General features: G+C 33.7%; 1 protein-coding gene across 6 annotated transcripts in view; it reads left to right on the top strand.

The window, feature by feature from the left end:
• Nucleotides 1–19,522, top strand: part of DNM1L (dynamin 1 like) — a 95,351-nt gene that overhangs the window by 73,711 nt on the left and 2,118 nt on the right. For 2 of the 6 annotated variants that reach the window (XM_074194753.1, XM_074194754.1), the window contains 8 exons: nt 8,201–8,290; nt 11,107–11,199; nt 13,418–13,474; nt 14,503–14,580; nt 14,939–14,993; nt 18,005–18,165; nt 18,403–18,512; nt 19,322–19,481. In XM_074194753.1, coding sequence (XP_074050854.1) covers nt 8,201–8,290; nt 11,107–11,199; nt 13,418–13,474; nt 14,503–14,580; nt 14,939–14,993; nt 18,005–18,165; nt 18,403–18,512; nt 19,322–19,481 — 804 coding nt within the window. Of the gene's footprint in view, nt 1–8,200; nt 8,291–11,106; nt 11,200–13,417; nt 13,475–14,502; nt 14,581–14,938; nt 14,994–17,991; nt 18,166–18,402; nt 18,513–19,321; nt 19,482–19,522 lie in introns of all 6 variants that reach the window. The other 4 variants (XM_074194749.1, XM_074194748.1, XM_074194752.1 and 1 more) reach the window with 2 other exon arrangements.

Genomic DNA, 19,522 nt, shown 5'->3' with positions numbered 1-19,522 from the left:
CATAAGTAGGGTTGTCACACTTACAGAATCAAGGGGAGGTTACAAAAACAGATCCCCTGACTACACAATATATACATAGGTGAGAAATGGTAGAGATGAACTGGTCCAGTGTCTCTCCTCACTTCTCTTCTCTCCTGGAGATCTCCAATGTCCTTCTGCATCTTCTGAATCTGTTCCCAAAAAGTTCTCTCCAGGTCAGGTGACTGTTTGAGACTTTGTCTTCTGGTAAAGAAACTGTTTAACATTTTACTCAGATCAGAACACATGGTTTCATCACAAGACAATGATATTTTGGAGTTTATTACAATTTACATTTTGCCTTATTTCCATATTGATGCACAGACTTCACTTTAACACAATAAACTTTACTTAGTGTTTTACTATATGAGCAAACTCCCAATGAGAATTATCATACTGACTTCAGCTTGTAACATATACATTCAACAGTCATCTTAGTTCAAAAAGTACCCAGCATTATGGTTTAAAAATAAAACAATCTTAGCCTTTGCTCTTGTTACAATAATGGCTAAAACACCTTTAACCAAAATGATTTTTTTCCAAAATATTCCCAAATGTACCATAGATTTGCCTTTTCCTGATATACTCATATTCCTTTCCTTAAAGCAGGCCTTAAAATTATAATTATCCTAAGAATTTCCCCTTCTTACCTAAATCTCCTTTCTAAAAATTAAAGAAACTTAATTCCTATCTTAACATGTAGCTGCTAGCAGATGTCAGAGCCACGCACCTAATACACCTAACGCTATTCGATCCAATTCACTTAAAACTACTTCTTCTGGTTTGCTTAGTAGCCGTAAAGATATAAAGAATCCATTTCATAATCTAGATTGGGGGGAGGGGGTCACAATCGATCAGCCCCCTTCCCTACACATATATCACAAAAATCTACTTTGAGTGTCCCTGTCATCAGAATACATTAAATATGGTTACTTTCTAAACATTCAAAAAGCAGTCAAGTTCTCCCAGCATCAGGAGTATTCCTTGAAAGATTTTAGCTGTAAAGGCAGGACCATTGTCTGACCTAATTCCTAGCAGGAGGCCAAATCGGGGAAGAGTTCAGTCAGAATTTTTTAATTACCTCCAAGGCTATTTCTTTCGCTTCTACCCATTCTGAAAATGTGTCAACAAAAACCAAGAGATATTTAAAACCTGCTACTGGTGGTTTTAACTGTCTCTATTGTTTCTGGGATAAGAATTTTCTGCCAATTCTCCACCATCCTCCTGCTGCCTTCTTCCCTTTTTATTCAGTGAAGGAATCCTCCTAGGGGAAACAGATGGGACCTGGTGACGGGTGGGGGGATGGGGTTTGGGAATTCAGGGGCTAAGACTCTCCTGTATTCTGTATCTGTTCCTCCCCAGTGCTTCCGGCACAAAAATGCTTCCATCCCCTAAATTCCACCATCCAGGCTTTGGCATCATGACAGTAAAATAGTTTATATTTCTAAAACTAGATCACATGTTTGATATCACTCTTCAACATCTTACCCATTGATAAGTCATCTAATTAGGGTTACATAATTTTTAATTTCCTAATCATTTTCCAAAGCCCCTCACATTTATTCAAAATTATTGGAAAGGATATCTTGCAGTTAAGATATACCTCCCAATCTCTTAAATAATATCCTTCTGAGTCTACATTTAACATGGGGGAAGAAAAGTGCAATTTACTTCTTTAAAATTTAAACATTAAATTCTTAACCTACATGAAATATAAGGTTTTCATGCTGACATCTCATTCTCCTAAAGTTACATAAAACAAGATTCTCTTAAAAGTTAACCTTAATTATCTTTTACATACAAACTTCTTCTAAATTTTTGCTTTATCAGCTTGTTTATCTCTTCTTCCAAATACTTTTCTATTTTCAAAACAAAAAAATATCTCCATGAATTTAGTCCTGTATAATGATATTAATTTCAAAAGCCCAATGTGCACTTATTACCCATCCCGGTGTTTCAGTCAATTGCCAATGGCTATGTGGGGTCTCTTTTTAACAGTTAATAAATAAGCTATATTGATCTTACAAATCAATATTCCCTTTCACAAACATGAAGTGAAAAACAAAGTCTTTCACAAATTCTCTGGGCCAAAAAGACATTGAGAGATATAACCTGTTGGTAAGGTATTCTCTAGTTTTTCTCAAAGCAAATCTTTACAAATATGATAGATGAAACTTCAATTCATTCATAGTTTGTTATTACAAAACAATTTTAAAGTATAGCTTAAACTGTTCATATACAAAGTTTACTAATTGTATATAACATATTTCAGTTACATGTGTGTTGCCTTTACTCCCTAAAACTTTACAATACATAGAATTCTTAAGACCAGTTGTTGCTAAAAAGTCCCTTATAACTACAAGATTTTCTTTATACTTCTCTTAAATTCCAAAAGTCATATTCAGATTAGCCTTAAATCATTTTCTTTTCAGACCCTAAAAAGTTTGTAAAGTCTTCTTATCTTTATATGCTCAAACTTAAAAGAGTTTTTTTTTTTTATCCTTACTGACCAATATTTCTTAATATTAGAACATTTTATGTTCTGGGAATTGGAGATTCCCCTAAATTTGAGACATCAAAGTAATACATACTAATTCTTTACCTTGGCTGTTTATCGTTACTCCAGATTTTTCCCAGATACATGAAATAATACTTTCCCTCGTTTAGTAATACTTAAGCTTGATCAAGAGCACATAACTCACAAGTCTGTCCTGACAATTGTTTTGCCAGACTCCCATTACTCTGGAGAGGCCATAAAACATCAGAATCAAAAGTTCAAACATGTTTTCTTTACAAACTCTTTAATTCAATTTACATGTATCTTTAGTTTATTACATTATAGAATCAATAATAACATGGCAAAGTTAGCATTTACCTAGCAATTGTTTTCATATCAAACCTTTCACTTTATGGGGTTTATTACTTCTCCAATCAATTCACTGCCAGAAATTGCAAAAAGTGGCAGTTGAATGCATTTTTTTTTTTTTGCAAGGCCAATGGGGTTAAGTGGCATGCCCAAGGCCACACAGCTAGGTAATTATTAAGTGTCTGAGACCGTATTTGAACCCAAGTACTCCTGACTCCAGGGCCAGTGCTTTATCCACTCCACCACCTAGCCGCCCCTGAGTTTAATGCATTTTTTTAATTACCCTAGCTTCATATAAACACATAGTTCTATACTTCCTTCTTTTCTCACAATGATTTGTAAACCATTTTTCAAAGTTCCCCAAATCCATCTTTGGTATACAAAATCAAACCTGCTCAAATTTTCTCTCTACATTCTTTAACCAATTTCCTTATTTAACAAATGGTTCAAAAAATCCCAATTGTCTCTGTGTCTGGATTTTTTTTCCAGTTCTTTCCAAACCTCTGACCCAGACTATACGACTCACATTTTCCCTCAATATACTGTTTCACTGTTCCTTTTCATTGGCTCTTCCTGACTTTAATTAAAAGTCACAGCTATATAAACCATAGATATGATTCCACTTTTCACAATACATTTTCCATTCCAAGGTTTTAATATTTAACACTTCTTGATTATAGCTGCTAAAACCCTAGAGAAGGCAAACAGTCATTCAAAAATCCCTTAGCCTATTAGAATATTTCCTGCACCCTTCTTCAAATAGAGTGAACTGAATAACTTTCATAGGGGGACAATTCTAAATCCTTTGGGGGGGGTTGATCTTCTATTCTTAAATCCTTACTTGTCTCATAATTTTCAGTAATAACTAACATTATCAGAATCTATATTGATAAACTCCTGAAGCTCTAATGTTACTATATCATCCTGGATAAAGATTAACTATTTAGTTTCCCCTATACTATCATTTTGGTAACCACATTATGTACTTTAGAATTAACCCGACTCTCCTGTCTTTCTGAAATTTATTTTCCCACAACTTTTTCAAATTAAAATAACATTTCTTTGTATGATTTCTTTGGTTAGCATATTTTGTAATATTCACTCTCTCTTTCTTGTTTCTTTAACTTCAAAATAAGATCCCTTTTAACAATTATTTTACTAATTCTTCCTTGAAGTAATTCTCCTTTGCCCTTTTTCTAAAAGGGGGAGGGGGAAAAACTCTAGCAGCACAGAATCACAGAGAACCAGAAAGAGAAGAGAACATAAACAAAGGGGGGGGGGCTTCTCATTATGGTAGAATATCAGGGTTAGTAATTTGGCCTCAGTCACTTCAACACCTTAATAAAAATTCACTCTTGGAAGTGCTCAAGAGACAACCCAAGGTGAAGAGGGAGGGATCAGATTACCCATTGTAACATAGGCAGAAAGCAGTCTCAAGGGGAGAGCCAGTGAGGGCATTAGATGCAAACTGCCTAAAAATCCAGCCTGGAATCTTCTCCAGGAGGCTTCTTCAAACAACCGAATACAGGAATCTTTGAAATAGCAATTTAAATGAGGCAACCCAAGGAAGTCTTTAGGGGAACTTGCTGACTCCCATTTTGCCCTATTTAATAAATCAATAGAGGAACCAAACACACAAGTAAGTATAGTCTAAACACATGAAGACAGACAAGGCACAAACATGGATTACACAAATGCAAATGAATTTTCCAAACTAACAATTTCAGCATATATCAATTATCACAGACCAATGGCAAATTCCTGACATCTCAGGAATGCTGTGAGGGGAGATTTCAGCATCATGTCTGACAATCTCTCCCTCCCAAAGGCAGACCAAATGTGTTCCTTGCTATCACGAGCACCCAAAAGAAGGGACCAGGACATCACGTGTGATATGGAATTCCCCTTCAACCAAATGTCTAGACCCAGAACCAGAACAAGCTTACCTCCAGAGGTGTAACAAGAGCTCTTCTTAGGCTGAATGGGGATTGCAGTTGAAGAGAGGTTTATACTGGGACTGTGTCAACCTATGTCCCAAGGCCCTGGAACATCTTCAGGGGCCAGCTCCCCTAGGAAAGGGAGAGACAGTCTATTTGAACTTAAACTTCATGCGCCTGTGGTCTCCTGTGGCAACACAAAAAGCCAGCATCTTGCTGGGGCCTCCAAATGTTGTACCTAAAAAGTAAGATGGAGACCATGGTATGAATTGTGGGTAGTAGAGCTTATTGCCAGTGGCTATGTGGGGTTTTATCCGTAAAGCACATAGCACTGAGTGTCCAGAGAACAAGGTTTTTATACTAGTTGGGAGGAGGGGGGCGGGTATTGTGATCAAGCAGGGTACAGAAGCGGAGATAGCAGTTAGATATGCTTCCTGTGACATAGGGAGTCAAGTGAAGTTTACTATCTCACAGTCCCAGCTACATCTGGGGAAGGGGGAGGATGAAGGAATTTTGCAGAAAACCTTAAAAAAAAAGATCATGATTATATCAATAGATGCTGAAAAAGCTTTTGACAAAATACAGCACCTGTTCCTACTAAAAACACTAGAGAGTGTAGGAATAAGTGGTTGTTCCTTAAAATAATAAGCAGTATGTATCTGAAACCATCAACAAGCATTATATGCAGGGGGATAATCTAGAGGCATTCCCAATTAGACCAGAGTGAAACAAGGATGCCCATTATCACCACTACTATTCAATATCATATTAGAAATGTTAGCTTCAGCAATTAGAGAAGAAAAAGAAATTGAAGGAATTAGAATTGGGAAGGAAGAGACAAAACTGTCACTCTTTGCAGATGTCATGATGGTATATCTAGAGAATCCCAAAAAATATCTAAAAAACTACTAGAAATAATTAGCAACTTTAGCAAAATCGCATTATATAAAATAAAGCCTCATAAATCCACAAAATTTCCATATATGTCTAGCAAGATACAGCAGAAAGAGCTAGAAAGAGAAATCCCATTCAAAGTAACCTCAGACAATATAAAATAACCTGGGAGTCTACCTGCCAAGGCAGACTCAAAAACGTTTTTGTAAACAATTACAAAACACTTCTCACACAAATATCAGATTTAAATAACTGGGCAAACATCAACTCCTCATGGATAGGTCGAGCTAATATAATAAAATGGACAATTCTACCAAAACTAAATTACCTGTTTAGTGCCCTACAAATTAAAATTCCAAAAAAATAACTTTAATGAGTTAGAAAAAGTTTGTAAGTAAATTCATATGGAGAAATAAAAAGTCAAGAATTTCCAGGGATTCAATGAAAAAAAAAAAGTGCAAAAGAGGGTGGCTTAGCCCTACCAGATATAAAATTATATTATAAAGCATCAGTCTTCAAAACTGTACGGTATTGGCTAAAAAAATAAGAGTGGTGGATCAGTGGAATAGATTAGGTGCAATAGCAGGAAATGATTATAGTAATCTGCTGTTTGATAAACCCAAAGAGTCCAGCTATTGGGATAAAAACTCTTTGATAAAAACTTGGGAAAATTGGTAGTATGGAAGAAACTTAGATTAGAGCAACACCTCACACCCTATACCAAGATAATAAGTAAACTTGAAGATCAAGGAGTAGTTTACCTGTCAGATCTATGGAAAGGGAAGCAGTTTATGACCAAGGAAGAGATGGAGAATATCATTAAAAACAAAATATATAATTTTGATTACATTAAATTAAAAAGCTTTTGCACAGAGAAAACCACTGTAACCAACATCAAAAGAAATGTAGTAAATTGGGAAACAATCTTTACAACTAATGATTCTGACAAAGGACTCATTTCTAAAATATACAAAGAACTGAGTCATTTTCAAAAAAACAAAAAGCCCTTCCCCAGTTGACAGATAGCCAAAGGATATGCAAAGGCAATTTACAGATGAGGAAATGAAAACGATCCATAGTCACATGAAAAATTGCTCTAAATCATTACTTATTAGAGAAATGCAAATTAAAGCATCTCTGAAATACCACCTCACACCTCTCAGACTGGCCAATATGATGAGAAAGGACAGTGATCAATGTTGGAAGGGTTGTGGGAAATCTGGGACACTAATACATTGTTGTTGGAGCTGTGAACTCATCCAACCTTTCTGGAGAGCAATTTGGAATTATGCCCAAAAGGCAACAAAAATGTGCATACCCTTTGATCCAGCAATACCACTACTGGGTCTATACCTGGAAGAGATTATGAAAAAAAGGTAAAAACATCACCTGTACAAAAATATTCATAGCAGCTCTGTGGTGGCAAAGAATTGGAAATTGAGTGAATCTTCATCAATTGGGGAATGGCTTAATAAACTGTGATATATATATGTGTGTGTGTGTGTGTGTGTGTGTGATGGAACACTATTCTATTAGAAACCAGGAGGGATGGGAATTCAGGGAAGCTTGGAAGGATTTGCATGAACTGATGCTGAGTGAGATGAGCAGAACCAGAAAAACACTGTGCACCCTAACTGCAACATGGGGGTGATGACCAGCCTTGATGGACTTGCTCATTCCATCAGTGCAACAATCAGGGACAATTTGTGAAGGAGAATACCATCTATATCCAGAGAAAGAATCATGCCTTTAAGTTAGGAAAAAGCCAAAACCCATTATCTTACTATGTTATTCTGCTATCTCTTATACTTTATTTTTCTTCCTTAAGGATGTGATTCCTCTCTCATCACATTAAACTTAGATGAATGTATACTATGGAAACATTGTGAAGACTAACAAATTGCCTTCTGTGGGGGGTGGGGGGGAAGAGAAGGAAGATTAGGGGAAATACTGTAAAACTCAAAATGAACAAAATCTTAAAGAAAAAGAAATACCTTCGATCACTGAATTGCTGAGAGGACCTAAATCTATCACATAATGTTAATGTGTACAGTATTCTTCTGTTCTGCTCACTTCATTCAGCATCAACTTATGCAAGTTTTTCCAGACTTTTCGGAAGTTCAGTTGCTCATGAATTCTTACAGAACAATAGTGTCCAACAGATTCATGTACTACAATTTATTCAGCCATTCCTTCAATTTCCAATTCTTTGCCACTACAATAAGAACTACAATAAATATTTTTGTATATGTAGGTTTTTCACCCTTTCTTATGATCTCTTTAGGATATAGACCTAGTAGTGGTATTGCTGAATCAGAGTATACAGTTTTATTGCTGTTTATGTGTAGTTCCAAATTGCTCTCCATAAAGGTTGGATCAGTTTATATATGGGAAAATATTTTAAAAGAATATCATGCCGCATTTGATGTTCTTTGAGACCCTGGGAACTAATAATTGTACTTTTGTTTTCTGTGTCTGAATTCAGGAATTGCTGAGGTTTCCTAAACTTCATGATGCTATAGTTGAAGTAGTTACTTGTCTTCTTCGTAAGAGGTTACCTGTTACAAATGAAATGGTGAGTTATTATTTTAACCAATTATATTTCATGGTATTTTAAAAATCTTTCTTGACTGACTATATTGCAAAACATCTTATTTACAATAAAAAATTTAGCTTGCACTAGTGCTTTCATTTGCTAACTAATCAAAATAATGAGTTTAAGGCTTTATAAAAAACAAAGATGATAAATACTGATTTAATTTTTTTCCTTTTCAAATTTTAATCTTGTTAACCCTGAAGTAGAGTTTTTCATTAGAATGAGTATTTTTTGAACAGTGAATGTCAGCAATATTGGTTTAAATATATCCTGTTTAACTAATGAAAAATATGAATTGTTAATCTTAGTATACTACTTGTGTAATCTATAATCCAAATTACAGGGGAACATTTTTGTAAATTTGAGTACTACTACAATTTGTTTTTCTTCTCTTTATTTAAAACTCTATTTCAAAGTTGTTGATGAAAACATTTTTTACCAACATCTTTTTTTTCTCAAGTATCAGTAACTTCTTCCCTGAAGTTCTAGTCCTTCTAAGGACCCTGTGGCAGGAGCAGATGTTTTGTGGTACTCTTCCCTCCCCTTGCTCTCCCATCATCCTAGATCCTATCCAGAGAAGCAACAGTATTTAAGCAATACCCTCTGCTTTTCCCTGAAACTTTTTTTTGAAAAAATCTGATAATGCTTTCATTATCTAATACAAAAAACTTTATTTTTTAATTAGATATTGAAAGTATTGCCATATTTTTCAGAGTTAAAAAAAAAACTTAGAAATGTCTCAGTAAATTTCAGAACTAAGACTCGAATTCAGATTTCCTAATTCAAGTCCAGTGATTTTTTAACAATACCACATCTAGCTGACCAAGATAAGTCATCTGTTTTACCCACTTTACTCTCTCAGTCTTGTTTGGTATATATTTCTGTCATGCCACTAAGGTTTTGCACAAAAGACAAATGTTGCAATTCTATACATCAAAATAAAATAAAATTGATAATAATCTTGGATACTGAAACTTTTTCATTAGCCATATGCAAAATAATTTGTTTTCCTATTTATATGTTGTTATAGTTGTTGACCTCAGTAGAAATTGGTTTGGAATAGTGAGGCATGTGAAGTTTTTAATATCAAAATCTTAAATGCTATGGAAGATAATTAAGTTTTTAAAAAAATAAGTAATACTTCCTTTTTTTCAATTATAAAACAATGCAAGAGTTGAACTGCATGGTGTTAATTTCATTAGTCAGTTGTAAATGATCAGTGACACTTTAGAGATTCAAGTTAAATTAGGTCCATGCTTTGTCCACTCTTTGCAGAGTCAGAATGAGGACTCTTTGACTGCAAGGAATTTAAATATAAGGAATCTCGACGGATTTCTCCTGCCTGTATCACTTCTTTATTTGGCTGCATCCCTCTTTAAATTAGAGATTATATGGTCAACCAGTGACTGCATTAAAAATGGGTTAAAGAAATCCAAGCACAAACCTTATATGTCAGAAAGAGTTTATTTAAAGATATTCTTTACAACTAGCTAGAGATGAAAGTGGGAACCTTCAGGATGCTAATGCTGTCTAGATTGATGTGATGTGGTAGCTCTAAAGATAGGTTTCCTAGACCTATTCAGGTGCCATAAAGTCATTTGAGCTCTGATAGGCACTTACCTATCAAGTTAGGGCTAGAGACCAGACTTGTGATTGGTTAAAGGGAACTTTCAGTTGAGGAAACTCTCCACCACCTTCTCTGCATTTTATGATCTTAAGAGAATTGCCTAGTGAACAAAGATTTACCCAAGATCATACAGCTAGTATGTGTCAGAGGCACATACTTGATCCTAGGTTTTCCTGTCTTCAGAAGAAGACTCTCAATCCACTGTGTCATGTTCCAGTCATCTATGAAGCTATTATTGAGAGGGGGGAGGGGGGTCCTCAACTGGTTTAAGGTGTGAAAACAAAAAAAAACAAACTAATAATTATGGTATGCAAGTGATAGGCAAAAGTTACAGAGTTCTACCTTTTCAGTTATTTGGCAATGCCAAGAGAGTAGCTTTGGTTTGTTCTTTCAAGTTCTCACTTGAAAGAGTCACTATCAAAGACTTGATAAGAAGTACTTATGTAGATTTTTCCCCACGAGATTCTTTATATAAAATACTCAGATTACATAAGTAGAGAATTAAACTTTTAACACATAAAGATTCTAACAAGCTTTTATTTATATTTAAGTTGGCAAATTTTTGGCAAAGATAATGGAGTGGTTTGCCATTTCCTTCTCCAGCTCATTTTATAGATGAGAAAACTGAGGCAAACATGGTTAAGTGCTAAGGGTCCTGTACTGCTAGTAAGTGTCAAGAGGCTAGATCTGAACTCATATTTTCCTCTTTTTATTGTACCATTTAGCTTGCCCCTTCTACATTTATAGTTTTATATATATAAAAAGTTTGTGTGTGTGTGTGTGTGTGTGTGTGTGTGTGTGTGTATGTGTATGTGTGTAGTCTGTAGCAAGAAATATTGATTCATTTATATTCCTCACAGTAAGGAAGTGAGGCACTTGCCATTACAAAATTCTAAAAAACAAAACCATATCATTGAACAAATATGGAACTAAAGAGACCAGTCGTTATGGAAAATATTGTAGCAGTTCTGCCAATGGATATATTAAGTAATTTTTAAAATGATGTTTTCTCTGACAGAAATTTCAAAGTTATCTCCAAAATATTACTTTCAGTATTTCAGTCAAATTTTTGGCATTAAGTATTTAGCAAATTTTATAAGTAGTAATTTCTCAAAGGAAATTAATGTCTTACAGAACTAATACCCTAACATTATTTTTTCCCCCTTAGGTTCATAATTTAGTTGCAATTGAATTGGCCTACATCAATACTAAACATCCAGACTTTGCTGATGCCTGTGGGCTGATGAACAATAATATAGAGGTAAAAAAATTAATTTTTTTCGTCCTTGTTTTGTCTCAAAGAAGTTAATTTTGAACTTGATTATATTGGAAGTTAAATTTATTGACAAGATATACTTGCAGTTCTTTATGGTTGAATGACTAGAGTGCACAGCTCCAAGTATTCCAGAAACTGGTGTTGTACAAATATTTGGATTGAGTCTATGTCTGTAGAGGATGTGCTTTGTCTTGGGACAAACTAAATTGCAGTCAACTTTCTGTGAAACCAGTTCCTCTTTTGACTAAAGCAAAGGGACTTGTGTTTTACACTTCTACCTAAGCTTCCCTGATTCCTAAATTCTTCCTGGAGATCACAAGCCCTTTGTATTTACTTGTTTCCATGAGTTCAATTATAACCTAAACCCTAATTACCCATTCTTTTGCCACAGTCTTCCCTTATTTATAGACCATAAGAACATGTTTTATACTTTTTTTAATAAGAAAAAGAATAATATATAATTTCAAAGATCATATAGGAAATTAAAAGTACACAGTGTATAAAAATAAAACTTCCTTAGGTGGTTTTATTCTTTTAAAATTATCCATTAGATGACTATTTTGAATCCCACCTTGCCTTTAACTCTTCCTATTGATCCTTGAATCACTGCTTCAGGACTTGCAATTTGTGATTTTCCCCAACCTATTCCTTTTGTTCTTGGTTCATTTTCAGTCAACTAATAGGCCCAACTGAACTTCCAGAATTTCCAAGGCAACCTCTGCCACCCTCCTGTCCTTACAAGCACAAAATCTGAAAAGTTTTAAAATCTTTCTTTTAAGTGTTTTTTTCTCATTAGATAATAGGAAGAATCTACTGCACCAAAGAGGGGAGCATTACCCAGTTCCTTAGTAACTGAGCAGAGCACTGCCAGAGCTAGTGGTGAAGTGGAAGGCATACCTGCTTTCCATTGTAAGTCTCTCAAAGCATACCTCCTTTTCATTTTTCATGACCAATCAGATGGTCACTACTCATATTTAAGAACTATGAAAGCTATGGAAGTCCTTCAATTGCACCAAGACTGTTGGAAAGAGGAATGCCTCTAAACTATGCCCTTCCCGTTAATTTTGTCTCAGAAAATGATTCATCTGCTATTTTCCCCTTGCTCATTGGCACTCTAGCTTTCCCTTCTCTCACCAAAGAGCTCCTTCTCCTGGAACATAAGAAGGTGATCATAAAAAGTTAGAGAATTAAGTGCTAGGGGGCTATAGTGATTATCTAGATTAGTTCTTTCAGTGCTGAGCACAGTTTTGGCATGTAGTAGTTCTATAATAAATGCTTATTGATTGCCTGAGTGCTAATGAGAATATAGATATTATTTAGAAGTTTTTTTCCCCTATCATAGAACAACCAATTATATTTAACACTTTTTCATTAGACTCCATTACTGTCTATCTTGTAAAAATGTATAAATGTTTTAAATGAAATATCTTCTAAATTAAAAGTTTCACTTATAAACTTGTAATTTGTGTTAATTTATTTTAGGTTCTTTGGTGTTTTGTTTTGTTTTTTTTTGCAAGGCAAATAGGGTTAAGTGGCTTGCCCAAGGCCACACAGCTAGGTAATTACTAAGTGTTTGAGATTGGATTTGAACCCAGGTACTCCTGACTCCAGGGCCAGTGCTTTATCCACTGCGCCACCTAGCTGCCCCTTAATTTATTTTAAACACATTTATAGGTCATAAGATTAAGATATTCAAAGCCGGGCATGAAATTTAGCTGTTAATACTTAATTTCAAATCATCATAGTAATTCTAGCTTTGCTGCCTTGCTACTGTAATTGCTAACATTCATTATTAAATTATGAACTGAAAAATGGTCAGGTTTTCAAAGACTGTCTTGTGAAATCAACCTGATTATATCACAGTACTAAGCATTGTTCCTCATATTATACTTTCTTTGGAAGTAGTCAAGAGTTTTTAAGAATTTTATTATCTTTTAATACCATTTGACAGAGATTTGACTTTTAAAATATTGTAACAGTTATTATCACTGTTTACTATGATATTCTGTTTAACTTCTTAGGGTTTATACTCTAAATTATCTATGGCTACTAAAAACAGCTTCTTAACCTACTAATGATATTATCAAAACATTTTGAAATATCATTTATACATATTATTGTCTATAATTCAGAACAGTCTAAATTGTAGGATGGTGCAATAGCATTAAGGCATAATCATTTATTATATTTTTTTGCTTTGTAGGAACAAAGGAGAAACAGGCTAGCAAGAGAGTTACCTTCAACAATGCCAAGGGATAAGGTAAAACAATTTTGAATTTTAAATGATTCATTAATATAGACAATTGGATTAGTTGGTATGGCTTCAGTTTAGTAATCAGAAGCTTACATTGCTTTTATCTTCAAAATTTGAAGCAGAAATACATTTTTTAGATGTAAAAAGTTGTAAAATAAAATTGTTTCTTAATTTCTTAATAGTACACTAGAATATCTGAATGATTGTATTTGAAGATGTTATATATTGCTAGACTTTAAACATGAAAATTAATTTTTTTGGTCCAAATCTGATTTCAGCTTCTATGGGCTACTCCTTGATATGAAAACTTTCTCCCCATCAACAAGTCTTGTATCACTTTTAGCCTTTGGGGGTTGTCTGGCACTAAAGTTAGTTTCCTTACTTGTGGTTCACATCTAGTCAGGGATAGAACTTAAGCTGAGGTCTTTCTGGCTTCTGATTAGTATTCATCTACTATTAACATTTCTGCCTCTACATTTAAATATGTAGAGGTATTATTAAATTAAACCATGAAATTGAACATGAAAAGCTGTTTTTATACCTGAAGAACTAGATATGCCTAATTTGTTTATGTTGCCAATGACATTGCTTAAATTTTGTGAAGACTAACATAATACTTCAATGTACTAATCTCTCATGTGACTTTGGAAACTTCTAGAGATTTGATTTGAGAGGGAAGATAAAAGAAAATGAGTACATACAAGTTACAGAACTTGTAACATTAAAAAAAAAGTGTGGAAAATGTTGACTACCTTAACAAAAAACTACTCAACTCTTACACCCCCTAAAAACCTTGTTGAATTTGATACTCCTTTGGTGACCTAACAAAAAATGTTTTTGACCATTGATAACATCCTGGATAGTATGAGAAAAAATAGTTCATCTTTGAAAAAGGTGAAATATATTATGAAACAGGTTCTGTTTTTTTCATATTTCTTTTTTTTACAGAGGTCTATGGTTTGATTAAAAAGTACATTAAAAAAAAAATGGTAGCATCCTTGATCTTTTTTCCCTACATTTCTTGCTCTCTTTAGTCTTCTAAAGTTCCAGGTACTTTGGCACCTGCCTCCCAGGAGCCCTCTGCTGCTGCTTCTGCTGAGGCTGATGGCAAGGTCTGTTCTGATTCTTAATCTAAGCGTGCATGCATATACCTTTTTAGTGCACAGTATCATCTGCAAAACAGTTCGTCATAATAAGGTGGCAGTAAAATGTTTTACATAAGATGAGCTAACCTAGAGTCAGTATTGACTAATACAGAGAATGTCTTGAAATTTTTTTACTCTAACCAGTTTTTGCAAATTATTCAAGAATAGGTTTCCTTGTTTTCATGCTTACTTTTTGCTTGCAATGAAATACATGTCCATTATAGAAATAAAAGGTGTATTTTCCTTACTATTTTGAATTTTAATCTATTGATTTAATCTATTAATCTCACTTGTTAAATTGGATGTTTAACATGTCTTTTAACAGTTAATTCAGGAGAACAGAAGAGAAACTAAACATGTGAGTCTCCTGCCTCAGAATGGTTAGCTTTGGTTAGTTTGGTTAGCTTTTGGTTCTCATTCTGAACCTTTTTTAATGTTCAAAACCACCTTTCTAAAAAAATAATCTGTTTGTACAATAATAACATCTATATTCTTTGCTTTTTATGTGGTGTTTACATATATTATATACCCCTTTTTTGTCTACCTTTTTGAAGAAAGTGGCCCATATAGTAGTACCAGTTTCAAGCTTTTCTAAAATTCTGAATTAAACAATTAAAAATTATTCTAATTTTTTCACATTTATTATACTTATACTCATTAGAAAATAATATCTAACATCTTATTTAATCTTCTTATCATTAGTGAGTGTCCATTAAAAAAGACATTTCCACAGTAAAGTAGATAAACTTTGGGGACAAATTCTACATCATGTGTTTGTTAGGTTGCAGTTTTTTGTTTAGTTTTTTTTTGTGTAGGATTATTTAGTTTGTGAATTGACTCAGGCTTCTACATCTCCTTTCTAATTGTTTCTACCCTTAGGACATCTTTTTGTCCTCCTATAAGTAAACATTTATCAATCACCTTATGTACCAGTCACTGCTAGGAGCTAGAGGTAAAAAGCAAAAAAGAAAATGAAATAAACCCTCTTCTTAAGAAACTTATCAAAGTCAGTATTGGGGAAGAAAGGCAAATAGCAATTACAGAAGAGGCTTAGTGTAAGAAGATAGTAGTTGATTTGAGTCTTCCTTTAGGAAGTAAGGTATTTTATAAAGTAGAGATGAGGGGGTGGTGTATTACAGGTGGGTAGCCAATGCAAGACTTATGAAGTATAATGAAAAGCAGAAGCAGTTTGGTTGGATTACAGAGTACTGAAAAGGAAGGAACATTATACCAGGACTCAAACAAGGTTAATGTGGGATTTATGTTTAAATTAAATACTACTTCTACCCCTAAAAATCCCTTGCTGTCTTTTTTTTTGCATAGGGAGATGTTCATATTCATAATTATAAAAAGAGGAAGTAACATGGCCAAATTTGTGTTTAAGGAAAATTCCTTGGACAAATGTTTGGAGAGTCAAAGAGATACTGGCCTGAATCTGGGTATTTTTATGAGATTAGTGAAAAAGAGACAAATGCAGGAGATGTTGTGGAAGTAGAGACAACAATTACCCATCAATTGATGTGTACATTGTGGGGTACAGGATATTGAGGAGTAAGCCTCGTAATTTAATTACCGAGTCGATTTTATATGTATTGCCAACATTTATATATCACTTTTTATACTTAGAGCTGCTTAACTCCTAGACTTGAGTTTTCTCAAATTTGAAAAGAGAGTGTTTGGACTATGTGACCTTTACTTAAGAGCCTTGCAGTGCTAAAATTAAATGATTTTGTGATTTTTTTAAAATAATTTTCATGTTTAAGCGGGACAGATGGTTATTCTCAATCCACTGAGGAGAAAATTGATGTTCTTAAAAGTTAAATAACTTATTCAAGATCCGTAGTTAACAGTAAAACTGAGTGTGGTATTCATATCTTTGTATGCCTAGCTTAGTTTCTTTTTCTCTATACCAAGCTTTCTTCAAATATAAATGTTGATAAATGTTATGATTCCATAGTAACCATATTTATCTCACTATGTCGATAATTCGTGTGTGTGTCACTTGTTTTATCTCCTTAGACTAAACTCCTTTAGGGGAGATACTCAGTGGTGCTTTGGGTAATGTATTCTTCCTTAAGCAGTTAGGAAATAGAAACTTGTTACCTACTTCTTTTTAAAAGATGAGCCTCTGGAAATTAAGAAATCTCAAATTTAAAATCATTTGTGCCAAATTTAGCTGTCATTGTTCTTCACCATTTTTTAAAAAATTTTATTTATTGAAGGAAATGGGATTAAGTGACTTGACCAAAGGTCACACAGCTAGGCAATTATTAAGTGTCTTAGGTTGGATTTGAACTTAGGTTCTCCTGACACCAGGGCCAGTACTCTGTCCACTGTGTCAGCTAGCTGCCCCTTCGCTATTGTTAAATTCAGTTCAGCAGGGTTTATCTGGGAGTATCTTTGAGAGATTTCTTGACAAATATCTGTTGACCCTTCCCACTCCCCTAAAGAAAGAAAAAATAAAACTCATTGTTAAATATGTCAAATCATATTTGGACTAATTAACAGCATGAAGGTGGACAATCCTACTTTTAGTCATAATGAGTTGATAGTTTAACTCTTTGTTGAGAAGTCCTGAGTGTAATTTTAAGTATGACATCCAAGTTGTGATTTGCATGTTTCCTTCCAGTTCAGAGGAAATTTCACTATCAATTGCAATAAGTTGTACTGATTCATTTCATTTAAGGATGTTTGTTTTTCTTATATTCTGTGAAAACTCGGTCTTCCAGAACTTTTTTTTTTTAGTTTTTGCAAGGCAGTGGGGTTGAGCGACTCACTCCTGACTCCAGGGCTAGTGCTCTATCCGTTGTGCCACCTAGCTGCCCCAATCCTCTAGAACTTTTGATGAAAACTATAAATATTAAATAGCTTTATTACCACTTTTTTGAAAGCTTCAGAATTTTAGGGAAAATAATCTGGTGGTAAAGTTTCATCCATGAAAGTTATCATGGTTAAGATTAACACAGAATTTAGGACCAAGTTGTAGTTTTCTTGTTGATCTTTATAATATAATGAGTATTTGTGTTCCTCCTCATATTATACTTGTCCTTTGTTATCTCCCCAAATTCTGTGGAGTTGACAAATTTTGAATTGTTAAATATTAAGGAAGGACCAAGAATGAGATTGATTATATTGTTTCTAATTTTGGTGAGAGTATGATAGAATCCTTTTTGAATTATATCAGATCAAATGGATTACAGATGTATAGTAATGTACACAGTTGTAAACTGCTGCCAGTTCTTTAGGTTCTCTTAAAGAGTCTGATAAATGAAAATGAGTAGGGTTTGGATATTCAGTCGATTACCAATGAATATAAATGTTTACTTTATGCCTTTATTTAATGAGTAAATTGGTTTGTATGTGTTCACATTTTTTTAGATAATACCTGTAGGTGGTATAGGTGATGGGGCTCAAGAACCAGCAACAGGTAACTGGAGAGGAATGCTGAAAACCTCAAAAGCTGAAGAACTATTAGCTGAAGAAAAATCAAAACCAATTCCCATTATGCCAGCCAGTCCACAAAAAGGCCATGCTGTGAATTTATTGGATGTGGTAAGGATTTGGGGACTGATATTAGTTTATATCGACAAATTTACAATAAGTTTTTCCAATTAATTCTAAATACAATCTAAAATAAATATTTAGCAAAAAACCTTAAGATTGAAAAATAAATTTTTAAAATTTTAAAAGTTTAAAACTTTTGGTTCAAAACTATTGCTTTCAGCTCTTTTAAAATATTGTCAAAAAGGTGAGATGGGCCAAAGTTAAAATTCTATCTTTTCTTTGTAGCCTGTGCCAGTTGCACGGAAACTATCTGCCCGGGAACAGCGAGATTGTGAAGTTATTGAAAGACTTATCAAATCATATTTTCTTATTGTCAGGAAGAATATACAAGACAGGTTAGTATTAAAATAAGCTACTAATTATAATGAATGCTTTCATATTTCTGTTCAAAATGATAATTATGAATTTAGAATCCCCTTGGCTTGACCAAAAAAGAACATACATTTTTATGTGAAATATTACTATGATATTAATGAAGAAAAGCCTTTAATATCAAGATATGAAATCCATTTAGTCTAAAATCTTATTTGGTACTTTAGAAGAGTAGTATTACAAAACAATAAAATTTAAAAAATTTGTTTCCTTTCTGGTGAAAATAATGATTTTCTAAACCAGTGGTGCCAGATAAATAGAAATGAAGATCCATAAGGATCCCTTCAGGTTGACTTAGATTTATTTATCTATTTTCTCATTTATTATTGACTTTATTTTAAAATGTAATATCTCTATTTTATTGTATTTTTATATTGTTAAATATTTCCCAGTTACATTTTAATATAGTTTTGGGCTGTATCTCAGGAATGTTACTACATATTTGGCGTATCTGCTCTGAACTGACCTGAGATTTCTAAATATTTCTCCTGTGACATCAGTTAGTGATTGTAAGAAGAAACAATAAATTTAAGGCAAAATAAAAGAAACACTTGACCATACAATCTCTTACTTCATATACAAATCCTATTCATTCTCCCAATGATTTTTTAGAGCTGAATGAGTCTCAAAGAGGTCACTTAAATAATAAAACAACTAAAGAGCTTAAAGAATTGCTACATGAGTATGTTGGCTATTTTCTAAACTCATGTAATTATGTTCAAATTAAGGTTAAAAAGCTATGAATGCTCACATTTCTTTTTATTATTTTCAGTGTGCCAAAGGCAGTAATGCATTTTTTAGTCAATCATGTGAAGGATACTCTTCAGAGTGAGTTAGTAGGACAGCTATACAAATCATTGTTACTGGATGACCTTCTGACTGAATCTGAGGACATGGCACAGCGAAGAAAGGAAGCAGCTGATATGTTAAAGGTATAAACCAGACAACTTTTAGTTTTTATCAATTTTTCATG

The sequence above is a fragment of the Macrotis lagotis genome, chromosome 7 (genome assembly GCF_037893015.1).
Source record: "Macrotis lagotis isolate mMagLag1 chromosome 7, bilby.v1.9.chrom.fasta, whole genome shotgun sequence".
In the NCBI taxonomy this organism is placed as follows: domain Eukaryota; kingdom Metazoa; phylum Chordata; class Mammalia; order Peramelemorphia; family Peramelidae; genus Macrotis; species Macrotis lagotis.
The sequence above is the reverse complement of the archived record's forward strand: the minus strand, read 5'-3'. Positions and strand labels throughout refer to the sequence as shown.